This window comes from Oncorhynchus tshawytscha, linkage group LG20 (assembly GCF_018296145.1).
Source record: "Oncorhynchus tshawytscha isolate Ot180627B linkage group LG20, Otsh_v2.0, whole genome shotgun sequence".
Lineage (NCBI taxonomy): Eukaryota > Metazoa > Chordata > Actinopteri > Salmoniformes > Salmonidae > Oncorhynchus > Oncorhynchus tshawytscha.
The window spans coordinates 6,001,912-6,026,662 of NC_056448.1; the positions used below are offsets into that span (position 1 = coordinate 6,001,912).

The 24,751-nt window shown below is 42.7% G+C and overlaps 1 protein-coding gene across 12 annotated transcripts in view; it reads right to left on the reverse strand.

Moving 5' to 3' along the window:
- LOC112219611 (alpha-adducin) overlaps positions 1-24,751 on the reverse strand; it is a 49,875-nt gene that overhangs the window by 7,554 nt on the left and 17,570 nt on the right. For 5 of the 12 annotated variants that reach the window (XR_002948773.2, XM_024380991.2, XM_024380997.2 and 2 more), the window contains exons 2-14: positions 22,532-22,744; positions 21,215-21,377; positions 18,987-19,138; positions 17,167-17,247; positions 16,356-16,505; positions 15,863-16,006; positions 10,287-10,385; positions 9,855-10,022; positions 9,229-9,576; positions 6,574-6,669; positions 6,195-6,287; positions 4,983-5,066; positions 165-321 (exon numbers count right to left, since the gene is read on the reverse strand). Coding sequence is in view for 11 of the 12 variants with exons in the window: in XM_024380991.2 (XP_024236759.2) it covers positions 165-321; positions 4,983-5,066; positions 6,195-6,287; positions 6,574-6,669; positions 9,229-9,576; positions 9,855-10,022; positions 10,287-10,385; positions 15,863-16,006; positions 16,356-16,505; positions 17,167-17,247; positions 18,987-19,138; positions 21,215-21,377; positions 22,532-22,726 (1,930 nt within the window). In the remaining variant the exon portion in view is untranslated. The remainder of the gene's footprint in view (positions 1-164; positions 322-4,982; positions 5,067-6,194; positions 6,288-6,573; positions 6,670-9,228; positions 9,577-9,854; positions 10,023-10,286; positions 10,386-15,862; positions 16,007-16,355; positions 16,506-17,166; positions 17,248-18,986; positions 19,139-21,214; positions 21,378-22,531; positions 22,745-24,751) is intronic. The other 7 variants (XM_024380992.2, XM_042302102.1, XM_024380999.2 and 4 more) reach the window with 3 other exon arrangements.

Below are 24,751 nucleotides of genomic sequence, written 5' to 3' on the forward strand. Positions count from 1 at the left end.
CCTACTACTGCTCCTACTACTGCTCCTACTACTACTACTGCTGCTGCTACTACTACTAGAAGTTAATGGAGAAAAGAGGGTTTAATGGTGAATAAACATGCAGTTTGTTCTTCTCTGAATTGGTATAGCGTGACCCAAGAGGTGATCTAGGAGACAGGTCTTACCATCGGGTCCTTTCTGTTTGAGTTCCACCTCCTTGCGGTATTCCTCCAGCTCCTGGTCGAACTGCTTGTTGAAGGGGTTGGGGCCTTTCTGGTTGATGATGACTCTGGGCTGGTACTCCTTCTCTATGATGGCCTTAGACGCTGTCACCAGCTCTCCCTGGTGTTTCAGACAGGAAGGGACACATTGTTGCTAAAAAAACAGGCCTGTTGTGCGTCACAAAATTAATATTGTCAGACAATTTTTTAATTCAATGCCAACACTGAGAATTTCTAAGTATGTTAATACTAGTATTTGGCAGGTCAAACCTGTTTAGGTGATTTCTGGTACATCATCAAAATAAATCAATTGCACCACATTTTTGGACTTTTTTACCTGGTTAAGTACAATAACATTGGAAATTGGAAAGATCAAATTTATATTCCTAAAACTTAAGTTGAAAATGATGTGGTCGCTGCTTCCCCCTTTTTTTTGTGGCCCCTATCTTGACAGCGGACAGAAAAATATACTTTTGAAGTACATTTTCTGCAGTTCTATGCATTCGGCATTGGGGAAGAGACCATTTTTCAATTTTATAACAAATGTCATTCAATTCTACTAATTTTGCCATGGGGCAGAGATACATTTGTTGCAGTTTTAAAGCTAATTTTCTACAATTCTACACATTTTGCCATGTTAATGATCTGAGTGAGAGTGAGTAACAAAATCAATGGGGGACCCCTGGATGTCCGGGCCCCTGGGCACGTGCCCAACAAGTTTAGGTATCTGGCTAGACTAATTTACAAAATCAAAAAATTGTTAGCTAACGCTGCTAACTGAGTGACTGTCAATGACTGACAAAACAAGAGAAAAACTACTGATGCACAACCAAATCTTGAACTTGCACTTTGTGTATTCTACTTTAAAAAAAAAATGGATTTCACCTTAATTTAACCAGGTAGGCTAGTTGAGGATAAGTTCTCATTTACAACTGCGACCTGGCCAGTCTAGCCAGACACCTAGGTATTTGTAGTTGTCCACATATTCTAAGTCAGAACCATCCAGAGAAGTGATGCTGGTCGGGCGGGCGGGCGGCCGCGGGCAGTGAACGGTTGAAAAGCATGCATTTGGTTTTATTAGCGTTTAAGAGCAGTTGGAGGCCATGGAAGGAGTGTTGTATGGCATTGAAGCTCTTTTGGAGATTAGTTAACACAGTGTCCAAAGAAAAGCCAGATGTATACAGAATGGTGTCATCTGCGTAGAGGTGGATCAGGTAATTACCTGCAGCAAGAGCGACATCATTGATATATACAGAGAAAAAAGTCGGTCCGAGAATCGTACCCTGTGGTACCCGAATAGACTGCCAGAGGTCCAGACAATAGGCCCTCCGATTTGACACGCTGAACTCTATCTGAGAAGTAGTTGGTGAACCAGGCGAGGCAGTCATTTGAGATGTTGAGTCTGCCGATAAGAATGCGGCGATTGACAGTGTCGAAAGCCTTGGCCAGGCCGATGAAGACCGCTGCACAGTACTGTCTTTTATCAATGGCGGTTAAGATATAATTTAGTACCTTGAGCGTGGCTGAGGTGCACCCATGACCAGCTCAGAAACCGGATAGCACAGCAGAGAAGGTGGTCAGTGATCTGTTTATTAACTTAGCTTTCGAAGAATTTAGAAAGGCAGGGCGGATATAGGTCTATAACAGTTTGGGTCTAGAGTGTCCCCCCCTTTGAAGAGGGGATGACCGCAGCAGCTTTCCAAACTTTAGGGATCTCGATACGAAAGAGGTTGAACAGACTGGTAATAGGGGTTGCAACAATGGCAGCGGATAATTTTAGAAAGAATAGTAATCATATACTTGTATAGGAGAACCATATAAACTGCACACGCACCAACAAAAGTTTTGAAAAGTGCCAATAAAATCACTCATATCAATTAGGGGGGAATATCAGGTTGTATGCGCTGTTGAAACTAACACAACGACAAAAAACGCATGGAAACTGGAGATATTTTTTACATCACTGATTAGAGAACAACCTGCAGTAGACAGTCTGCTTGCATTTCCGAGTGATGCATTTTTATTTGGAAGTCGCCAAAACGGAAAGAGAAACGCAACACTTAATCTCATATCGGTATCACGTTGAAATCATTTGCGCGAGAGGGAGAGATGGCACGTCCTGTCCAAACTAACAGCTCAAAAAAAATCACACGGAATCTGGGAATGTGTACATCACTGGTTAGAGGACAATTTGTATTTTTAAGTGTTGCACTTTGATTTTGGAATGGCGGGTTGTTGATTTCGGGAGGCTGCCATCACGGAAAAAGGAACAGACCATTTTTTCTGTTAGTTAACGTAAATGAATCACGACGCAGCATAGGATATCAACAATGACAATGGTTAGCTGCTATTTAAGTGATAGTTTGACTGTCAATTCCATGCATTGGTGTGGCCAGCGACCTCAACTCTGCGTTGCAAGTCCTGCTCAACCCAGCCCATGACAAAATCAACAGTACAAAACCAATGATATTGATCTGTTTTAAGCAATACATTTAGTCATTGTGATGACTATAAACTTTTATATTAACATCACCAATCGGAGGTAAAAAAGGATGTGTAATTCCACTACATTTTATGGGGTGAAAATGCAAGCTTGTGTAAGGTAGTAATAAACTGTCCACATTAGGGATATTAGCGCAATATACAATCACTTAAAATAGGTGCAATATGCAGAAATTGGTCCGCCATGTCCTGGTTTCTGAAATATTAATAGTTAGCCTAATTTCAGTTTGTGACAAAACAAGCAAGTTTTGAGTGTGTGGAGAATGAGTTTACTATCCAAACTGCTGTGAAATATATTTTCCATAACCCAAAATGTTTTATTTTCAGCTGGTGTACAAAGCCGAAAGTAAGATGCAAAAACTAAATTTAAGAACAGGATGCATAGAACTAGCGCACATAGAACAAATACCGCTTTTAAAGCTTGCTTTCAATAAGAATGACAGATCTATAACTAATTTCTATGTGAATTTGATCAGATCGCCCAAAAAGTTACACATTGGCGCTTTAATATGGCAAAATAATTCAACATGTCAATTTAAGAGGATATACAGTTGAAGTCGTAAGTTTACATACACTTAGGTTGGAGTCATTAAAACTAGTTTTTCAACCACTCCACAAATTTCTTGTTAACAAACTATAGTTTTGCAAGTCGGTAAGGACATCTACTTTGTGCATGACAAGTAATTTTTCCAACAATTGTTTACAGACAGATTATTTCACTTCTAATTCACTGTATCACAATTCCAGTGGGTCAGAAGTTTACATACACTAAGTTGACTTTGCCCTTAAACAGCTTGGAAAATTCCAGAAAATTATGTCATGGCTTTAGAAACTTCTGATAGACCAATTGACATCATTTGAGTCAATTGGAGGTGTACCTGTGAATGTATTTCAAGGCCTACCTTCAAACTCAATGCCTCTTTGCTTGACATCATGGGAAAATCTAAAGAAATCAGCCAAGACCTCATAAAAAATTTGTACAGGTACAAAAGTATCTATATCCATAGTAAAACAAGTCCTATATCGACATAACCTGAAAGGCTGCTCAGCAAGGAAGAAGCCACTGCTCCAAAACCGCCATAAAAAAGCTAGACTATGGTTTGCAACTGCACATGGGGACAAAGATCATACTTTTTGGAGAAATGTCCTCTGGTCTGATGAAACAAAAATAGAACTGTTTGTCCACAATGACCATCGTTATGTTTGGAGGAAAAAGGGGGAGGCTTGCAAGCTGAAGAACACCCTCCCAACCGTGAAGCACGGGGGTGGCAGCATCATGAGGTGGGGGTGCTTTGCTGCAGGAGGGACTGGTGCACTTCACAAAATAGATGCCATCATGAGGGTGGAAGATTATGTGGCTATATTGAAGCAACATCTCAAGGCATCAGTCAGGAAGAGTGAAGCTTGGTCGCAAATTAGTCTTCCAAATGGACAATGACCCCAAGCGTACTTCCAAAGTGGTGGCAAAATGGCTAAAGGACAACAAAGTCAAGGTATTGGAGTGGCCATCACAAAGTCCAGACCTCAATCCTTTAGAAAATTTATGGGCAGAACTGAAAAGCTTGACCCAAGTTGAACAATTTAAAGGCAATGCTACCAAATACTAATTGAGTGTATGTAAACTTCTGACCGACTGGGAATGTGATGAAAGAAATAAAAGCTTAAATAAATCATTCTCTATTACTATTATTATTCTGACATTTCACATTCTTAAAATAAAGTGGTGATCCTAACTGACCTAAGACAGGGAACTTTTACGAGGATTAAATGTCAGGAATTGTGAAAAACTGAGTTTAAGTTTATTTGGCTGAGGTGTATGTAAACCTCTGACTTCAACTGTACATACATTGCCCACACAAACTATTGCAACCATGACATTATCTCACTCATTTAACCAAATTGAGTTTTAAAAAATGCTCTAAAACACAATTTAACGGGGCGCCTGAACGTTTGACGTCACTACTAGTATGGAGCATTTCAAAGCAGTCTGGACAATGGGGCCTATTCAATTTGTCTTAAATGTTTGTACCTCACCTTGGAGTCCTATATATGGGGCGATGAAGAACAGGGCCGCATTCAACAGGGTACAACATTGTGGAACATTGAGATAGAAATATATAAATAATGTTGAATAAATTGGCTCTCTCTGACATGTGACTTGAAGGAATCACATCAACTCTATTTCTAGCTGCAATGTTCCACAACGGTTGCCTAACATGCTCCAGATATCACACAGAAAAACAGAAGAGAGGTGAGAGGTCATGGAAGGTCAGGAAGTACCTTTCTAAAATACTTAGCAGGACTATTGGCCTCTGACAGATCGAGGCTGGCAATAGTGTCCGTACAGTCAGACAGAGGGGCGTCCTGCAATAGTAAACTGAGTGAGGGGGGCAGAACCCAGTCCGAGAACACACATTTGTTACAATACGCATAGTCACACACACACGCAGCGTTTGTTTCAGGGAGGTGAATTGGGCAGTCTCGAGCATGATCATGATTAAAACAAATAGCTCTGGATCATGCATTGCAACACACCACAGGAGTGTGTGCAATTCAAACTACAGAGACAAACACCCAATACAATGCATAAGGCTAGATTTAACGCTATCAAATTACGCAAAACCAAAACGTTACAACTAACAGTGAAGAAAGGTTAAGAGAAAACCAACAGCTCTTTCTCAATTCAGTCCTTCTAAAGACCTTCAATAGTAAAATCGGATCACATAATGCACATTACATTGGTCAGCAGTCAAACACTTCAACAATGGCCTCAGCAGTCCTCCCAAAAATCATTCAAATGAAACTAGCAAAACCTCAATAACAAATTATGAATGGGATCCGCCAGAGGTCAAAGGAAGGCAAACCAACAACATGCAAACTCAACTCTGAAGTCATATGAAAGCAATCCGACAGACCTGAAGGCCACCAGTGCTGAAGGCCACCAGTGCTGAAGGCCACCAGTGCTGAAGGCCACCAGTGCTGAAGGCCACCAGACCTGAAGGCCACCAGACCTGAAGGCCACCAGTGCTGAAGGCCACCAGACCTGAAGGCCACCAGACCTGAAGGCCACCAGACCTGAAGGCTAACAGCATGTTGGGGTTAGTCATCAAAAGGAGGAAAATCTAACTTCAACCAAAGGGGATGGACACAACCCGTCCTGAGACGCTGCAGGAAGTTTACAGAACTTCTGTGATGAAATAATAACCAAGTTAACTTAAATGTCAGCGGGGGGTGATCAAATCAGACCTGGGTTCAAATACTAGAAATTGGAAATCATTCAAATACTTTTAGCCTTTGCTTTGAGCGCAGGGTTTGCAGTTCTGCAACTATTATATTTGTTCCATTGCTCCAGGCAAACTCAATCAAACCAAGCTTAAGAATTTGAAATGGGGCCCGGCTCGGGGTTAAGCATTTAGGGCAGCACACATATCGCTATTTTTGCAGGGTTTGTCTGGCGGCTGTGAGGTGGGGCAGGGCACAGGAGGGACTCACCTGGACAAAGGAGCGGTCCACCATGCTTCCAGCACACAGCACCTGGGACTCAGGCCCTGCAGTCTTGATGTCCTTAAGGTTCTGCTCTCGGATCTAGAGGGTGGTAGCAGACAGAAAGAGGGCTTGGATACGGAGGCACAGACATGCATTGAATAACAAAGACAGAAATCCTGATTCTCTACCATTCTTACGAAGTGTGCACTACCACTCATGGATTACATTTTTTTTGTTGAAAAATCACTCCAGCCAACACTTACACCAACCTAATGCTTTAAATCCATGATGAACAGTGTATAAGTGCACACTACAGGAGTAGGGCAGAGAGTTGGGACCCAAATCAATCCATGTTGAAATAGTCCCTGTTAAAATGATATCCTACCTTGTTCCTCATCTCCAGCACCTCCTTGGGGTTTGTGTTGAGCGGGACAAACTGATTGGCTACTGCAGCCTGTCGCATTCCTTCCTCATTTGTCCACTGTAATTACCAAAGCAACAATTCAAATAAACTGCCTAAAACGATACTGCCAAAATAACAAGAAAAAACAGCCGCAAAAGATTTAAATATACAGACTACGCAGGCCTTTTCAGGACAATAATAATAGGTCATGCTTTTCAAACTGAAAAAATTGAGAAGGTATGACTAACGGAATTTTAAAAAAATAACAAAAACACCTGGAAGCAGTAAACCAATGATGATACATCTTTTGGCAGGATGGCTCTGTATTTCATAGTTCGAGAAAGTACACACTGAACAGTCCTTTTCAGTATTAAGTTACTGGTATTTTTATGGAATTATCTAACCCCCTAACAGGCATCGGTTATTGAATGTTTCCTCAAAAGATGCACTATCATCATCCTCATCATTGATACTCTGGCTGTTACTCGTAGACTTCAAAAACAGAGAAAAGTAAAAAACACAAAAAAAGAGCAACTGAAGACGTCACAAGAAGATGAGAGACCGTGGAAGAGGAGGGGGTGAGGACGTGGAAGGGTGAGGCGATGATGGCGCTGGCTTACAGTACAGTAGAAGCTATGTACTGCATGTCGACCAGCGAGCTAGCAGCAATGTGTTGAGGCGTGAGAGAGTGGGCATCACCAAGTCATTTCCCAGGCTAACATACAGTACAGTAACAGAACAACAGGGATAAAGAGAAAAACACACCGACAGACGAGACACTCGTCCACCATTCACTGACTGACAGAATAACTCATTGGAAAAAAAAACGGCAACTTAGTGTTACCCCCAAGAATTTAATTTTATACAAGTTAAATGGTCCTTAGTTTACGTTTAGTTAAAAGGGGCTGTCATTATGCAATGGTATTTTGATCTACTACTGAACAACTTTCTTATGACAGCTGTGGAGAAAAAAACCTCTGGAGCTGTCATGAAGGTAATGGACTGTTCTGGGAGTTCTTGACAGAGGTGTTTAAACAGAAACGATGGGAAAGCTCAGGCCAGGATGGAAAGAAAAAGATTGAGCTTTTCATTTTATTTTTTATAAATGTGATTAAATGAGCAGCCGCTGAATCTACTTTTAGCCTTCATGCAAATATTAATATTTTTTCCACCTTTTTTGATGCACTTACTGGAAAGCATGTTACTATGCATTTTGCCAAGGAGTAGCATAAACTATGGGTTATTTTCTGTTTAAGAGATGTTTCAGCTGGGCTGTTAAAGCTGTTAGGTGCCAAACCAAAAACTAGATGAGGAAGAGGCAAAGGGCATCTGGGATGTAGTTAAGAAACATGGGATGGACATGTAAACATGATATACTCACTGATTATGTACCGAGTCTCACAACACAACACTTTCTCCTACTTCCCAGAGGAGGTAATTGTTTCAAAAGTCAAAAACGGGTTAATGTCTTGTTTAAAAATAAAAATGTTTCTAAACATATTCGCTCATGCAGGGGAACACAAATTAAATGTCATATTATCAGCCCTGGCGAGTTGGGAGGTGGTTCGGGATTCAAGAATAGAGGGGGCAGTCACAAAAAAAGCAGGCTATGACTCATGATATTCTGATTCCAATTCCGTATCAAAAGCAGGGCGGCCTTGCTCCTTATTCACTCTTGTCTGTGGATTTAACTGTGATGTAATTGGCTGTCTGGCTGAAGGACCAGCTACAAGAGATAGAGGTAACTTCCTCAGTTTCAAAGGTCAAACAGTGCTCAAAATAAAGAGGCATGCTAGCTTTGAAGTGCATCTACAAAAGGGGGACACTGTCTATCTATAATTTAGTGTATGGTTGTATTAGTGTATTAGTGTATAGCTAGTATAGCTAGTAATACTTTGTCACTGTCATATCAACTGTGGTACAAAAATTGTGTGCAACACCGTAGAAAGGTATGAGGGTTTGCTTTAAAATGCATCCTACGTTTTGCTTGAGTTTAATACTGCACCAACTTCCCTGGGTGTACAGTTATAAAAGCTATAGACCAGACACACAACACTAGACAGAAAGGAACGAAAATACATCTGTAAAGCAACAGTAGTGGTTGGTTAGCAACATCATCGAGCCACGCCCACTCTGGGCTCATGCAACGCCCCTGTCGCCCCTCCTCCCGGAGAGCACCTACAATGCATCTGACTACTCATGCAACACCGCATGCGCTGGGCTGCTGGGGTGGCACCCTAAAGCCTGAGGGAACAAAGGAAGGAAAGGGGAGGGACTAAGATGAGGAATAGAGGGAGGGACCAACCGCTTAAGAGAGTGGTTCGTAGGGAAAACAACTTCTTTAGAACAAAGAAGTGCATTTAAGGGAACTGCTCTTAAGCAGTTATTAAAAGTCTGGTCTTTGGACTGGCTAGAGAGAGGAAAATAGAGCAAAACTACCACAATGGGAATTAGTTAAATACTGGTCAGAGAGGGTGGTTAGATACATCCAAACACTGGAGCTGTCTGGAGAAGTAGCTATATCACAGGGTCTAAATAGATCACAGGATGCATTTCACCCCAACCTTAGAGTGCCAACCAGCTGCCCTGTCATCAACTAGCTGAACTGTAACTATGAACAATAAGGTAGGCACAGACCAAGCAGTTGGTAATACAGCTTGGCACGCAGACACCGGACGAGAGAGACTGCAGCAAGGGTTTGACGTGATCGTGTGTAATGTTCGTCCACACCTTAGTCTTCAACTTGGGGCTGCCACCGTCGGGCCCTTCCTCGTAGGCCTCTTCCAGCCGGCCCGAGTTGGGCCAGCGGGTCTTGTCACGCTGCTGCCTCTGAAAGCTGTGCTTGAGAGGGGAGCGAGCGCCCGAGTCACTGTCCTCGGCATAGGAATAGCCCGTGGCCGAGGGAGCGATCTCTATGTCGCTACTGAACTTTTTAGCTTTGTCTCGCAGGGCAGGGCACCTGTAGGGGTAGCCTGTCCTGTAACCCTAGAGAAAGAGATTTTTTTTTATGAAAGGGGATAAAGCAAGGCATTTCAAATATGGTTGATAGTAGTCTACAATATTAATAATTATATTTCACATGAAAACCTGTCAACTGTAAGAAAATGTTATCTGGTAGTCTCATATGTTTGTACCGTCTTACCAACTCCTACGGTCAAAAAACATGTAGTAATGACCATAGGAGTTGGCAAGACAACAAACAGATCTGGGACCAGTCGATGAAAAGGTATCATTACTCTCAAGACTAATAGATGAATTCCTACCAGGTTATCCAGCATCCTCATGTAAGCCTCAAACTCCTGCTCCCCGACCAGCCACTTGGGGTGTGTGGAGCCCTCGACATGCTCAGAGCACCGTGGCCGGGATTTGTACTTAGCAGGGTCCAGCATCACCAGGTTACCAGGTCCTCCAGCACTGGCTAGGGTGCGCACCTGGACACACACACACACAAACATAGTCCCACACAAAGTAATTCAGTCACAATCATGTCACATGCAGAAGGAAGTATTGTGTTTGGTATATGTTGTGCTTAGATTTCAAATGCTCAAAGAGTTGGCATCTTGCCTGAGAGTAACAATATAACATCCTCTTTGTAATAATACAATATGATGTATCATTGATCATAACCGGCCGCAGAGAAGAGGTCCTGGAGCAGATTCTCACAGAAATCAAATTTGGTCTGAAAACTGTCCTACCTGGATCTCACATGCAGTGACCAGGTTGTGGATATAGTAGAAGGCTTCCTCCACAGTCTCCCCAACAGACACCAAACCATGGTTTCTCAGGATCAGAACCTAGAGGACAAATAACATCCAAACAACTCAGTGTACCCACAAACGCTGTCCACTCTCTCACACAGACATGTCGGGCCAGTTTCCAGACAGATTAAGCCATGTTGTGACTGCCCTGAATTTGTCTGAACCGTCCCAGTGCTTCTTCTGCCGATGGGGTGCTTCCGCTTTAATTCCTTATTAAATAGCCAGCATCAGCCGTGCAAAAGTGGGTTGGTGATATTGGGCGAGAGAGGAAGTGTTCAACACTCAGCTTGGAAAGTCATTTGTTTTGTTGTATTTCAAAGTTTGTACTGTAGCTGTGTCGCAAGATCAACCAGTATCGGATCTACTTCTGTCCATTGTTGGACTACCAATCTACGTTGGTCTCAGCTGTTCTCCTTGACCTTTGACCCATTTGTTTTGGGGTGATTTATACCGTGTTGGTTTAGGTATTCAGTTGAAGACTGCTGAGATTTGATACTCTTTATTATGTGTGAAACTGGAGTTTATTGCAATCTGATTGTATGAAGGAGATGGGTTTCACGCATCATTTTATGGAAGGACAATTGTGTGACTGAGGTCACTCGGGTTCACTGCACTCCTTTACCCGGGCTGGACTTTTTAAAATTTATGCCCGAGGTAATGGACATTTACCAGTGAACCAAGGTTGTTATTGTTTTGTGACTTAAATTGACTGATCATTTACTTTGGTAATACAACCAATACAAAGGAACAGTTGTTTTGAAGTTATGACTAAACTAAATAAAAATAAACCATACTATGAAACAAAAAAATATATAAAGAATGATAGTAAAAAGCTTTGGGGCACCTTAAATGAAATTTTGGGTGAAAAAGCCAACTCGGCTCCATCATTCATTGAATCAGATGGCTCATTCATCAAAGGCAACTGATATTGCCAACTACTTAATGACTTGTTCCATTGGCGAGATAAGCAAACTTAGGGACGACATGCCAGCAACAAACGCTGACACTACACATCCAAGTATATTGGACCAAATTATGAGACAAGAATTGTACTTTTGAATTCCGTAAAGTCAGTGTGGAGGGGGTGAAAAAAATCATTGTTGTCTATCAACAATGACAAGCCACCAGGGTCTGCCAATCTGGATGGAAAAATACTGTTTTTCCACATCTTCAATTTAAGCCAACTAGAAAGTGTGTGATCTCAGGCCTGTAGGAAAGCTAGTCATTCCCCTACCCAAGAATAGTAAAGTCCCATTTACTGGCTCCAATAGCCAACCAATCAGCCAGTTACCAACCCGTAGTAAACTTCTGGAAGAAATTGTGTTTGACCAGATTCACAGTAAACAAATTAACAACAGAATATCAGCATACTTATAGGGAAGGACACTCAACAAGCACAGCACTTACACAAATGACTGATGATTGGCTGAGAAATTTATGATAAAATTATTGTGGGGGCTGTCTTGTTAGACTTCAGTGCCGCTTTTGACATTATCGATCATAGTTTGCTGCTGGAAAAACTTGTGTGTTATGGCTTTACACCCACTGCTATAATGTGGATAAAGAGTTACCTGTCTAACAGAACACAGAGGGTGTTCTTTAATGGAAGCCTCTCAAATGTAATCCAGGTAGAAGCAGGAATTCCCCAGGGTAGCCGTTTATTTTTTACTAACAACATGCCGCTGACTTTGAGCAAAACCAGAGTGTATGCGGATGACTCAACACTATACATGTCAGCTACTGCAGCAACTGAAATGACTGCAACACTTAAAGAGCTGCAGTTAGTTTCAGAGTGGGTGGCAAGGAATAAGTTAGCCCTAAATATTTCTAAAACTAAAAGCATTGTATTTGGAACAAAAAACTCACTGCACACCAAACATCAACTAAATATTGTAATAATTAATGTGGAAATTGAGCAAGTTGAGATGACTAAACTGCATGGAGTACCCTAGAATGTAAATGGTCATGATCAAAAAACATATTGATACTAGTATAGTAGCTAAGATGGGGAGAAGTATAGTTGAAGTCAGAAGTTTACATACACCTTAGCCAAATACATTTAATCTCAGTTTTTTACAATTCCTGACATTAGATCCGTGTAAAAATTCCCTGTCTTAGGTCAGTTAGGATCTCCACTTTATTTTAATGTGAAATGTCAGAATAATAGCAGAGAGAAGGATTTATCTCAGCTTTTATTTCTTTTATCACATTCCTACTGGTTCAGAGGTTTACCTAACCTCAATTAGTAGTTGGTAGCATTGCCCTTAAATTGTTTAACTTGGGTCTTAGCCTTCAACAAGCTTCCCACAATAAGTTGATAGAGCTGGTGTAACCGAGTCAGGTTTGTAGGCCTCCTTGCTTGCACACGCTTTTTCAGTTCTGCCCACAACTTTTCTATGGGATTGAGGTCAGGGCTTTGTGATGGCCACTCCAATACCTGGACTTTGTTGTCCTTAAGCCATTTTGCCACAACTTTGGAAGTATTCTTGGAGTCATTGACCATTTGGAAGACCCATTTGCAACCAAGCTTTAACTTCCTGACTGATGTCTTGAGATGTTGCTTCAATATATCCACATAATTTTCCTGCCTCGTGATGCCATCTATTTTGTGAAGTGCAGCAGTCCCTCCTGCAGCAAAGCACCCCCACAACATGATGCTGCCACCCCCGTGCTTCACGGTTGGGATGTTTTCTTCGGCTTGCAAGCCTCCCCCTTTTTCCTCAGAACAAAACGATGGTCATTATGGCCAAACAGTTCTATTTTTGTTTCATCAGACCAAAGGACATTTCTCCAAAAAGTACAATCTTTGTTCCCATGTGCAGTTGCAAACCATAGTCTGGCTTTTTTATGGCGGTTTTGGAGCAGTGGCTTCTTCCTTGCTGAGTGGCCTTTCAGGTTGTCGATATAGGACTCGCTTTACTGTGGATATAGATACTTTTGTACCGGTTTCCTCCAGCATCTTCACAAGGTCCTTTGCTGTTGTTCTGGGATTGTTTTGCACTTTTCACACCAAAGTATGTTCATCTCTAGGAGACAGAACACGTCTCCTTCTTGAAAAGGTATGACGGCTGCGTGGTCCAATGGTGTTTATACTTGCGTACTGTTTGTCCAGATGAACGTGGTACCTTCAGACTAGAGGTCGACCGATTATGATTTTAACGCCGATACCGATAATTGGAGGACCAAAAAAGCCACTAGCGATTAAATCAGACAATTTTTATTTATTTGTAATAATAACAATTACAACAATACTGAATGAACACTTATTTTAACATAATATAATACATACAAATCAATTTAGCCTTAAATATATGAAACATGTTCAATTTGGTTTTAATAATGCAAAAACAAAGTGGTTTTTTTTCCCGATATGGCAAGGACTATATAGGATGGTGTAGCAAATTGGTCCTCTGAACTACTGAGAGCTGAAAGAGGACATGTCTCACGCCTTACAGACAGTTTCCCCTCTGCTGAGGAATTGGAGGAGATTGATGGCTACAAGGTCCTGGATATTGCTGTGATTAAACTTTCTCAGACGAAGAAGTCTCATGCCTTAACTTCTTGGGGCACCCATCCCGCTAACGGGATCATTTCCGTCAACATCTGCTGAATTGCAGAGCGCCAAATTCAAATTCCTAAAAATATTTAATATTCATGAAATCATAAGTGCAATATAGCAAAACACAGCTTAGCTTGTTGTTAATCCACCTGGCGTGTCAGATTTCAAAAAAGCTTGACAGCAAAAGCTATCCAAGCGTTTGTTAGGACATCTCTCTCAGCAGACAAAACATTACAAACAACTAGCAGCAAAGTAAATTGGTCACGAAAGTCAGAAAAGCAATAAAATGAATCGCTTACCTTTGATCTTCGGATGTTTGCAGTCACGAGACTCCCAGTTACACAATGAATGTTCCTTTTGTTTGATAAAGATTATTTTTATATCCAAAAACCTCCATTTGGTTGGCGTGTTATGTTCAGAAATCCACAGGCTCGAGCGGTCACAACATCGCAGACGAAAATTGCAAATGCAAAATAAGTTATTTCCACATTTTTAAGGATTTATGAAAAGTGTATTTCCATACTGACTTTTACATGAGTCCTTTGTACTGGTGTCGACTTGACAGACCGGACTCATTCCCTCACAAACAAAATGGAGAAATCAATATTTTCTCTGGTAGGCACAACCTACCTGGCACCCCTAACAAACAATAACCTCAAGTCAAAACCATTACAATGTGCGCACGCACGCACACTTGCAAACAAAATCTCCACCCCGCTGATCCTCAACACTGGGCCCCACAAGTGTGTGTTCTGAGCCCTCTCCTGTACTCCCTGTTCACCCACGACTGCGTGGCCATGCACGCCTCCAACTCAATCATCAAGTTTGCGGATGACACTACAGTGGTAGGTTTGATTACCAACAACGACGAGACGGCCTATAGGGAGGAGGTGAGGGCCCTCGGAGTGTGGTGTCAGGAAAACAACCTCACACTCAACGTCAACAAAACAAAGGAGATGATTGTGGACTTCAGGAAACAGCAGAGGGAGCACCCCCCTATCCACATCGATGGGACAGTAGTGGAGAGGGTAATAAGTTTTAAGCTCCTCGGCGTACACATCACGGATAAACTGAATTGGTCCACCCACACAGACAGTGTTGTGAAGAAGGCGCTGCTCAGGAGGATGAAGAAATTTGGCTTGTCACCAAAAGCACTCACAAACTTCTACAGATACACGATCGAGAGCATCCTGTCGGGCTGTATCACCGCCTGGTACGGAAACTGCTCTGCCCACAACCATAAGGCTCTCCAGAGGGTAGTGAGGTCTGCACAACGCATCACCGGGGGCAAACTACCTGCCCTCCAGGACACCTACACCACCCGATGTCACAGGAAGGCCATAAAGATCATCAAGGACAACAACCACCCGAGCCACTGCCTGTTCACCCCGCTATCATCCAGAAGGCGAGGTCATTACAGGTGGATCAAAGCAGGGACCGGGAGACTGAAAAACAGCTTCTATCTCAAGGCCATCAGACTGTTAAACAGCCACCACTAACATTGAGTGGCTGCTGCCAACATACTGACTCAACTCTAGCCACTTTAATAATGGAAATTGATGTGAAAATGTATCACTAGCCACTTTAAACAATGCCACTTAATATAATGTTTACATACCCTACATTACACATATCATATGTATATACTGTACTCTATACCATCTACTGCATCTTGCCTATGCCGTTCTGTACCATCACTCATTCATGTATCTTTATGTACATATTCTTTATCCCTTTACACTTGTGTGTGTATAAGGTAGTAGTTGTGGAATTGTTAGGTTAGATTACTCGTTGGTTATTACTGCATTGTCGGAACTAGAAGCACAAGCATTTCGCTACACTCGCATTAACATCTGCTAACCATGTGTATGTGACAAATACAATTTTATTTGAAAATGTATTCTCAAACCCTCCCTAGCCTGGCCCCCATACTTTTGAACCCTTCTTCTGGTACCTTGCTGGTTGGCCCCAGGTTCTTCTGTATGAGGACGTTCTCCTCGTTGTCTATGATGATGCCGTGATAGTCATGGTAAGCCACCTCCCCCAGGGTCAGGGCCTCTGGAGAGATGGGTAACAGGCCACACTTCATGGCCGACACCTGAAATACAACACAAGTTATTTACCAATAGGGACAGGGCCTCTGGAGAGATGGGCAGCAGATATAATTTCATGGCCGACACCTGAAACACAACACACAGAGACTAATTACAACACAACAGCTGACTTGGTAGCAGCAGTATTTCACGATTTTTCACATTCGTTCTAGCTCGTTTGATGTACCGGGTGGGCAGAATTTTCACCAATGGAATGATGAGCTAAAATAGATGTACCTAATACTTTAAAGTTTACAAGAGCATAAAAATGCTAAAGTTCCATAGATCTGTAGCAACCGGGCAGAGACAGGAAGTTAGGAACTTGTCAGGTGGGCGGGGGGGCTTATTTCTTACTGCAGCTCCTGCCGGTGTGTGGACGTGCACAATGCACTTAACGTCTGGCCGGGCTGCATAGATGGCTGAGTGGAGAGTGAAGCCAGCCTGGTTGACCCCTAGATTGGTGCTCCCCCGGTCCACAATCTCCCCTTGCATATTAATCTTCACCTAGGACGTGACACAGAATTAAATAGACAGAATACATTATTCCATAGCTCTATGGGATAGGACCAGACAGGCAGCGGTGAGTCAATGCCTTATGACTGAAAGCCTATAGAAATGAACAAACTAAAAATACATCTGGGATCATTCAGTTAAACAAGTGAGTCGATGCCCTTATCTTAAGATGCTAGCCTGAGTCCCAGATCTATTTGTTCGGTCTTGCAAACTCTAGCCAAACTTGATTTAAGAGTTGGCAAGACAGCACAAATGGCACTCAGGCTACAGTGACACTGCCTGTCAGTGAAATTAACAATGTAAAAAGATGAAACAGGCAGAGGGAAAAGGGTTGGCGGCAGCTTCGGCCTTGAAGGATCTATGAGTCATTATATAACAAAACAAGTGTTATACTCCAGATTACAGTACACACTAGCCAGAGATGGAACAACCTTAATGTCTCTAGTACGGTTGGAAGATGATAAACGTAATGCATTCAGAATCCCAAAGCCAAATATTATATTAAAATAGGCAGGTAAAATGACAAATCACTTATTTAAAATGCATTTAATACAACATAAGATGTAAAAAAAAATTATTAGTTCACAGCGTTTATTATACATTATGCAGGCAGCTCGGTTAAGAGTGAGAGGCACTGGGGGAAGAACCTTACCAGACTGGAGGCGGAGACTTCACTGTACAGAAGCCCAAAAGGGACAATAATGAACCTCTCCTGATCTGAATTCACCCTGACCTGGAAGAGTACAGATGGTGGTCTTAACAAGTTATTCAGTACGAAACAAACAAGCCTAAGGAATTACCCCAAATGGCTCACACACATACAGTTGAAGTCGGAATTTACATACACTTAGGTTGGAGTCATTAAAACTCGTTTGTCAACCATTCCACACATTTCTTGTTAAGAAACTATAGTTTTGGCAAGTCGGTTAGGACATCTACTTTGTGCATGACACAAGTCATTTTTCCAACAATTGTTTACAGACAGATTATTTCACTGTATCACAATTCCAGTGGGTCAGATGTTTACATACACTAAGTTGACTGTGCCTTTAACAGCTTGGAAAATTCCAGAAAATGATGTCATGGCTGTAGAAGCTTCTGATAGGCTAATTGACATCATTTGAGTCAATTGGAGGTGTACCTGTGGATGTTTTTCAAGGTCTACCATCAAACTCAGTGCCTCTTTGCTTGACATCGTGGGAACATCAAAAGAAAACAGCCAAAACCTCAGATTTTTTTTTTTTTTTTTTAGACCTTCACAAGTCTGGTTCATCCTTGGGAGCAATTTCCAAACACCAGAAGATACCACGTTCATCTGTACAAACAATAGTAAGCAAATATAAACACCATGGGACCACGCAGATGTCATAACGCTCAGGAAGGAGAAGCGTTCTGTCTCCTAGAGATGAACATACTTTGGTGCGAAAAGTGCAAAATCAATCCCAGAACAGCAGCAAAGGACCTTGTGAAGATGCTGGAGGAGACAGGTACAAAAGTTTCCACAGTAATACGAGTCCTATATCGACAACCTGAAAGGCCGCTCAGCAAGGAAGAAGCCACTGCTAAAAAAAACGCCATAAAAAAGCCAGACTACAGTTTGCAACTACACATGCGGACAAAGACGGTACTTTTTTGGAGAAATGTCCTCTGGTCTGATGAAACAAAACTAGAACTGTTTGGCCATAATGACCATTGTTTTGTTTGGAACAAAAAGGGGGAGGCTTCCAAGCCGAAGAACACTATCCCAACCGTGAAGCACGGGGGTGGCAGCATCATGTTATGGGGGTGCTTTGCTGCAGGAAGGACTGGTGCACTTCACAAAATACATGGCATCACGGGGCAGGAAAATTACGTGGATATATTGAAGCAACATCTCCGGACATCAGTCAGGAAGTTAAAGCTTGGTCGCAAATGGGTGTTCCAAATGGACAATGACCCTAAGCATACTTCCAAAGTTGTGGCAAAATGGCTTAAGGACAACAAAGTCAAGGTACTGGAGTACCCATCACAAAGCCCTGACCTCAATCCAATAGAACATTTGTGGGCAGAACTGAAAAAGATTGTGCGAGCAAGGAGACCTACAAACCTGATTCAGTTACACCAGCTCTGTCAGGAGGAATGGGCCAAAATTCATCTAACTTATTCTGGAAAGCTTGTTGAAGGCTACCTGAAGCATTTGACCCAGGTTAAACAATTTAAAGACAATGCTACCAAATACTAATTGAGTGTATGTCAACTTCTGACTCACTGGGAATGTGATGAAAGAAATAAAAAGCTGAAATAAATCCTTCGCTCTACTATTATTCTGACATTTCACATGTGCTAAGCAAGCACTACATTATACTGCAGTGGGGGAAAAAAGATCCTGTCCTTATATACCACTTCAGGTGTTTCCTACTGACTATAAGACAGCTTCAGTGATATACAGTATTACTAAAGGGGTAAGATGCCTACAGTATAAGGTTCTCTTACGGTTAAGTGGTTGTAGATGAGCTGGGACCAGCCAAAGAGGTCTGTCAGGCGGTAGAAGGCAGCTAGCTTACAACGAAGCAGTTTCTCTCCTTTCTCATAGGAGATAGAGTCAGATCCACGCAGGTCATTCACTGGAGTTACCATACCCAGACCTAGAGAGGGAGAGAGGGAGACACTTTGGCAATATGTACATTGTTACATCATTCCAATAAAACAAATTGAATTGAGAAAAAGAGAGACAGAGGAACAATTTCACTTACCTCAGTTAACAAAGAATAATGTGTTTATTTGGCATAAACAAAGCGTTTGTAATGACCAAAGCTTCTATAATTACAAAGCCTGAAGTTTCCCTCTACTACAACACTACTACCAACCTCTGATCTCAGTGGAGGCCATCTTGGACTGAGGGGACCTACGAATCTGGTCACATGACTATCAGTGGAAGTGCTAGACAACATACGCGTAAGGTTTAAACACATCTACACAGCATGTAAGTTGAGGGTAACAGACAATGGATGGGGTATACAGTATGTAACAGACCAGTGCACTGCTAGCTAACTAGAGATTCTACATGTTAGCTACATTACTTACTCATGTTGAGGGCAGTCATGGCTCCCTGGGGTGCTGCAAGGTACATGCATCACATTTAGCGCCATATAAACTCAGCAAAAAAAATAAAACGTCCTCTGTCAACTGAGCTTATTTTCAGCAAACTTAACATGTATAAATATTTGTATGAACATAAGATTCAACAACTGAGACATAAACTGAACAAGTTCCACAGACATGTGACAAACAGAAATGGAATAATGAGTCTCTGAACAAAGGAAGTGGGGGGGATCAAAATCTAAAGTAACAGCCAGTATCTGGTGTGGCCACCAGCTGCATTAAGTGCTGCAGTGCATCTCCTCCTCATGGACTGCACCAGATATGCCAGTTCTTGCTGTGAGATGTTACCCCACTCTTCTACCAAGGCACCTGCAAATTCCCAGACATTTATGTGGGAATGGCCCTAGCGCTCACCCTCCGATCCAACAAGTCCAAGACATGCACAATGGGATTGAGATCCGGGTTCTTCGCTGGCCATGGCAGAAACACTGACATTCCGGTCTTGCAGGAAATCACGCACAGAACGAGCAGTATGGCTGGTGGCATTGTCATGCCGGAGGGTCATGTCAGGATGAGCCTGCAGGAAGGGTACCACGAGGCAGGAGTATGTCTTCCCTGTAACACACAGCGTTGAGATAGCCTGCAATGACAACAAGCTCAGTCTGATGATGCTGTGACACACCGCCCAGACCATGACGGACCCTCCACCTCCAAATCGATGTAACGGTCATTCCTTCGACGATAAACGCGAAGCGTCAGTGAAGAGCACATTTTGCCAGTCCTGTCCGGTCCAGCGATGGTGGGTTTGTGCAACGTTGTTGCCGGTGATGTCTGGCGAGGACCTGCCTTACAACAGGCCTACAAGCCCTCAGTCCAGCCTCTCTCAGCCTATTGCGGACAGTGTGAGCACTGATGCAGGGATTGTGCGTTCCTGGTGTAACTCGGGCAGTTGCTGTTGCCATCCTGTACCTGTCCCGCAGGTGTGATGTTCGGATGTACCGATCCTGTGCAGGTGTTGTTACACATGGTCTGCCACTGCGAGGATGATCAGCTCTCCATCCTGTCTCCCTGTAGCGCTGCCTTAGGCGTCTCACAGTTCGGACATCGCAATTTATTACCCTGGCCACATCTGCAGTCCTCATGCCTCCTTGCAGCATGCCTAAGGCACGTTCACGCACATGAGCAGGGACCCTAGGAACTTTCTTTTGGTGTTTTTCAGAGTCAGTAGAATGGCCTCTTTAGTGGCCTAAGTTTTCATAACTGTGACCTTAATTGCCTACAGTCTAAGCTTTTTGTGTCTTAACGACCGTTCCACAGGTGCATGTTCATTAATTGTTTATGGTTCATTGAACAAGCATGGGAAACAGCGTTTAAACCCTTTACAATGAAGATCTGTGAAGTTATTTGGATTTTTGCGAATTATCTTTGATAGACAGGGTCCCGAAAAAGGGACGTTTCTTTTTTTGTAGTTTTTTGCTGAGTTTACATTCGATTAAAAAGTATCCCAAACCTCTCCTCGAGTACCCCCAGACAGTCTACTTACTTCAAAAGTATTTAAAAAGGAATCATTGTGGTAAGAACTGAAGACACAGGACCGGATTCTACTCTATATTACTCACTCATGTTGAGTGCAGCCATGCCTCCCTGTGGCGCTGCAGGGTACATGGTGGGGATACTGGTGGTCATGAAATCAGCTATCTGCTGCAGGGCCAACAGGCTGGTGGGGGTCTTTCCCCTCTTCAGCTGGTCATGGATCATCGTATCCAGCTCATCACAAAACGCCTGGGGAGTAAAGTAGACAGTAACACAGTCAGTAACAGACAGACAGAAAGACAGACACACAGTCAGAGTCACATAGTCGGAGACAGACATTGAAGGGTCAGGACGCGTCACTACACACATGGGTCAATACACTACAACCGTCGCAGAGTTGACATTCACACAGACAGATGAAGGGTCAGGGCAGGATAGAACGCGCCAATACACTGTCGCATTCGCTGATGCATTCTAATACTGTCACTGGATGGCTATTGTTAGTTCATCTATTACAGGATCCATGGTTACTCTTAAATCAAGAGTGATCTGAATTAAAAAGGGCCTCTACATTATGTCTGCCCGTGTCCTCTCACTGTCACTGCTTGACAATGTCACAAGTAAGTCTGAAGTGCCTGTTGACTGCCGCATTGCAAAGAGGAGACAGAGGCTCCAAACTGAAACAATGTTCGTAGGAATAGCGTAGTATATTACAGAAGCGCTGACTAGCAATTACTGTACTAAACATTCCCCCTGTCCCAACAGCAGCTATGAGAGAACAAAAAAATTATCTGCTCCTCACACTGGTCCTGTATATTTCATACTGTCCCTGACATGACGAGAACCTAGGGGAGAATATCATGAACTCTACCCTTGTGTTACCCTCTCAGCTGCTGTCGGTGTGTGCACACTTTGTGCATGTGCGTGTGTCATTGCTGCCCTGAAAGAGCTCATCTCCTCTCTGACCCATATAAACTCATTCGGACTAGAGTACAGAGGCCTTATGGCTTTCCGCCTATCCCTAGACCCTGATCCATCCACACTGCACAGCATAATAAAGACCGTCTTTTTTCCAGCTCTATAAGGGCTGATGTATAAATATTTAGTTTTTATACGTATATACTGGGCTTAAACTGAGCATTGAGGGAACAGTAGTGTGTTCGAGAGAGACAGATGAACTGTTGATCAATGTTAAGTGGTTATACCATGTGATAGTGGAGAGGGTGATACAGCCCTACACAAAAAGGCTATTCAATTTGAAGTAACAAAAGGTGTTCTTATATTCTTATGTTGGTGACATTACATTAAGACATAAGATAGAAAAGGAGTAGCACTTCCTACTGAGTGTGTGTGGGTTTGTGAGAATGTGCATTTGCATGCGTGTGTATGATAGCCAGTCCTACCGGGCTCTGCAGGATCATGGAGACCCTCTTCCTCTGCTCCATCATGTTGAAATCCTGTCTGAGGTCTGGAGCCATGTTTCTCTCACGCTGGTACTCTAGGCTGCTTTCATCCACACGGTCAAAGTAGCGCTCCTTGTGGGGGGCGGTGGTGGGCGGGAGGGCAGTCACCACCCCAGCACCTGAGTCACCGTTCATCACCAGGTCTGTTGGCTCCTGAAGATGCCAGGGAGAAAAGGTCAGATGTTACAACATGGGTCATGTCCAGTGGCGACCCGTCATTCAGGGCAGGCGGGGATGTTATTTGAGCATTAGTAAGTGTCACATAAGTTTGCAAACAATGTAAAAAAAAAAAAATGTAAAAAATATTTTAGTTAATAAAGCCGCATGCATACAAAAAAACATGGTCACTTTTTTTGCTTTCTTGAGTAAGGCAGCGCCAAAATGCAGGTGTTTCGGCCTAGTTCAGTTATTTCTGTGGTGGTGGGGTAGCCAGCGGAAAATATGGAGCGTAGGGGGTTTGTAATGTTCTCTAGTTGCATCATGATTGGCTCAGTGTTCTGTCACTCATAGGGACACTACGACAAAATGTATCAGTGATCGGCCACTGGACAAACATTACACAACAAGTTGGAAATCGCAAATTCAACAATGAGTTGTTTGAGGGAATCAGTGGCTAACTGCAAGCATTGCAAAGCAATTACTAGCCTGCTATTCAGTGGAGTGGGTGTGTGGTCCAAGTCTGGGTTTAAGGGTCTCTTTTCGAAGCTTAAAAGGATAAACATTCAACATTGGCCATGCTGTCAATCCAGCATGACTTCTGCCACGCTCAAAACAACTTCCTGTTCAAGTGAACACAGCAAGGTGAGTCCAAAAATGTATTGTATTCTGCAGCATAAATGATGTAATATGCCAACGAGATATGTATACTGTAGCTGAGAAAGTAATACTAAGTGTATGTCAGCTGTTAGTAGCCCATATGCCTCACCCTAATCTTTTGGTCCCCTTTCCCCTCATAATTCAGCCTACTGCTGACTTGGTGGTGCACATGTAGGCTATAGCCTGTTTTAGAGAAATGTAATCATTGACTATTGTAAGAGTTTTCATTGTCTGCTTATACACCACTTTCTCCCTTGGTGTACAGGGATACTACTGTAAGAATGGCCCAGGTTCTTAGTTCTGTTGCTGTACATTTCAAAAGTGCTGAACAAATAGTTATTGACTACGTCCGTCCTAGCTCGCTCATTAATGTCTTAATGTAAATTACAGATTGCCTCTTATCTTTATGTAGGCCCTAACAGGTTTGTGGGCACTGTTTGTCACCGTTACAGTGCAATTCATGTATTGTTAAGTGTTGTGACTTTGCTGGCATCGATTTTTATTTTATTTTATTTTACCTTTATTTAACTAGGCAAGTCAGTTATAAGAACAAATTGTTATTTTCAATGACGGCCTAGGAACAGTGGGTTAACTGCCTGTTCAGGGGCAGAATGACAGATTTGTACCTTGTCAGCTCGGGGGTTTGAACTTGCAACCTTCCTGTTACTAGTCCAACGCTCTAACCACTAGGCTACCCTGCCGATCTAAAACATGTACTTCTTTAGTTTGCCCCACCAAGATTTACATGCTAAAATCTCCACTGGTCATGTTTATTAAGGTACGCTTGTAGAAAAACATTTTGAAATGTAAGATGAAAATGAGAATTTCTTATTGGACAAGTCCAAGGTAGTAGTCTCTCCCTGTCAGTTCTTACATTTGGTACCTAATGAACACAATCCTGGTTTCATCGAAGTAATCCGTTTAATATCACACAGTCACACTAGACTACTGGGTGTATGCCACTGCCTCAGAATTTTAAATGTGCACGTCACACGTGCTGTCCCAAACATTCAGTCACGTTGCATGGCTTTATGCCATCACCTCTGCTGCTTCCTGTTTGGTCATGTGACTACACACCCCATGGCTTATTGATTTCCTGTCCACTTTCCCTGGCTCAGTCATTCAAAACAAAACCCAATAATAAAATAGCAAGTCCCTTGCGATTGTTATTATTGGGTTTTGTTTTGAATGACTCAGCCAGGGAAAAATGGACAGGAAATCAATATTTTACCCAACACTAGCACGCCAAACACAGGCAATCATTGTGTTTGATGGCTACACAGTGAGTACAGGAAGGAGGGACCACAGTACAGCTTGCACCGCCACCTCCAATTTAGACAGAAC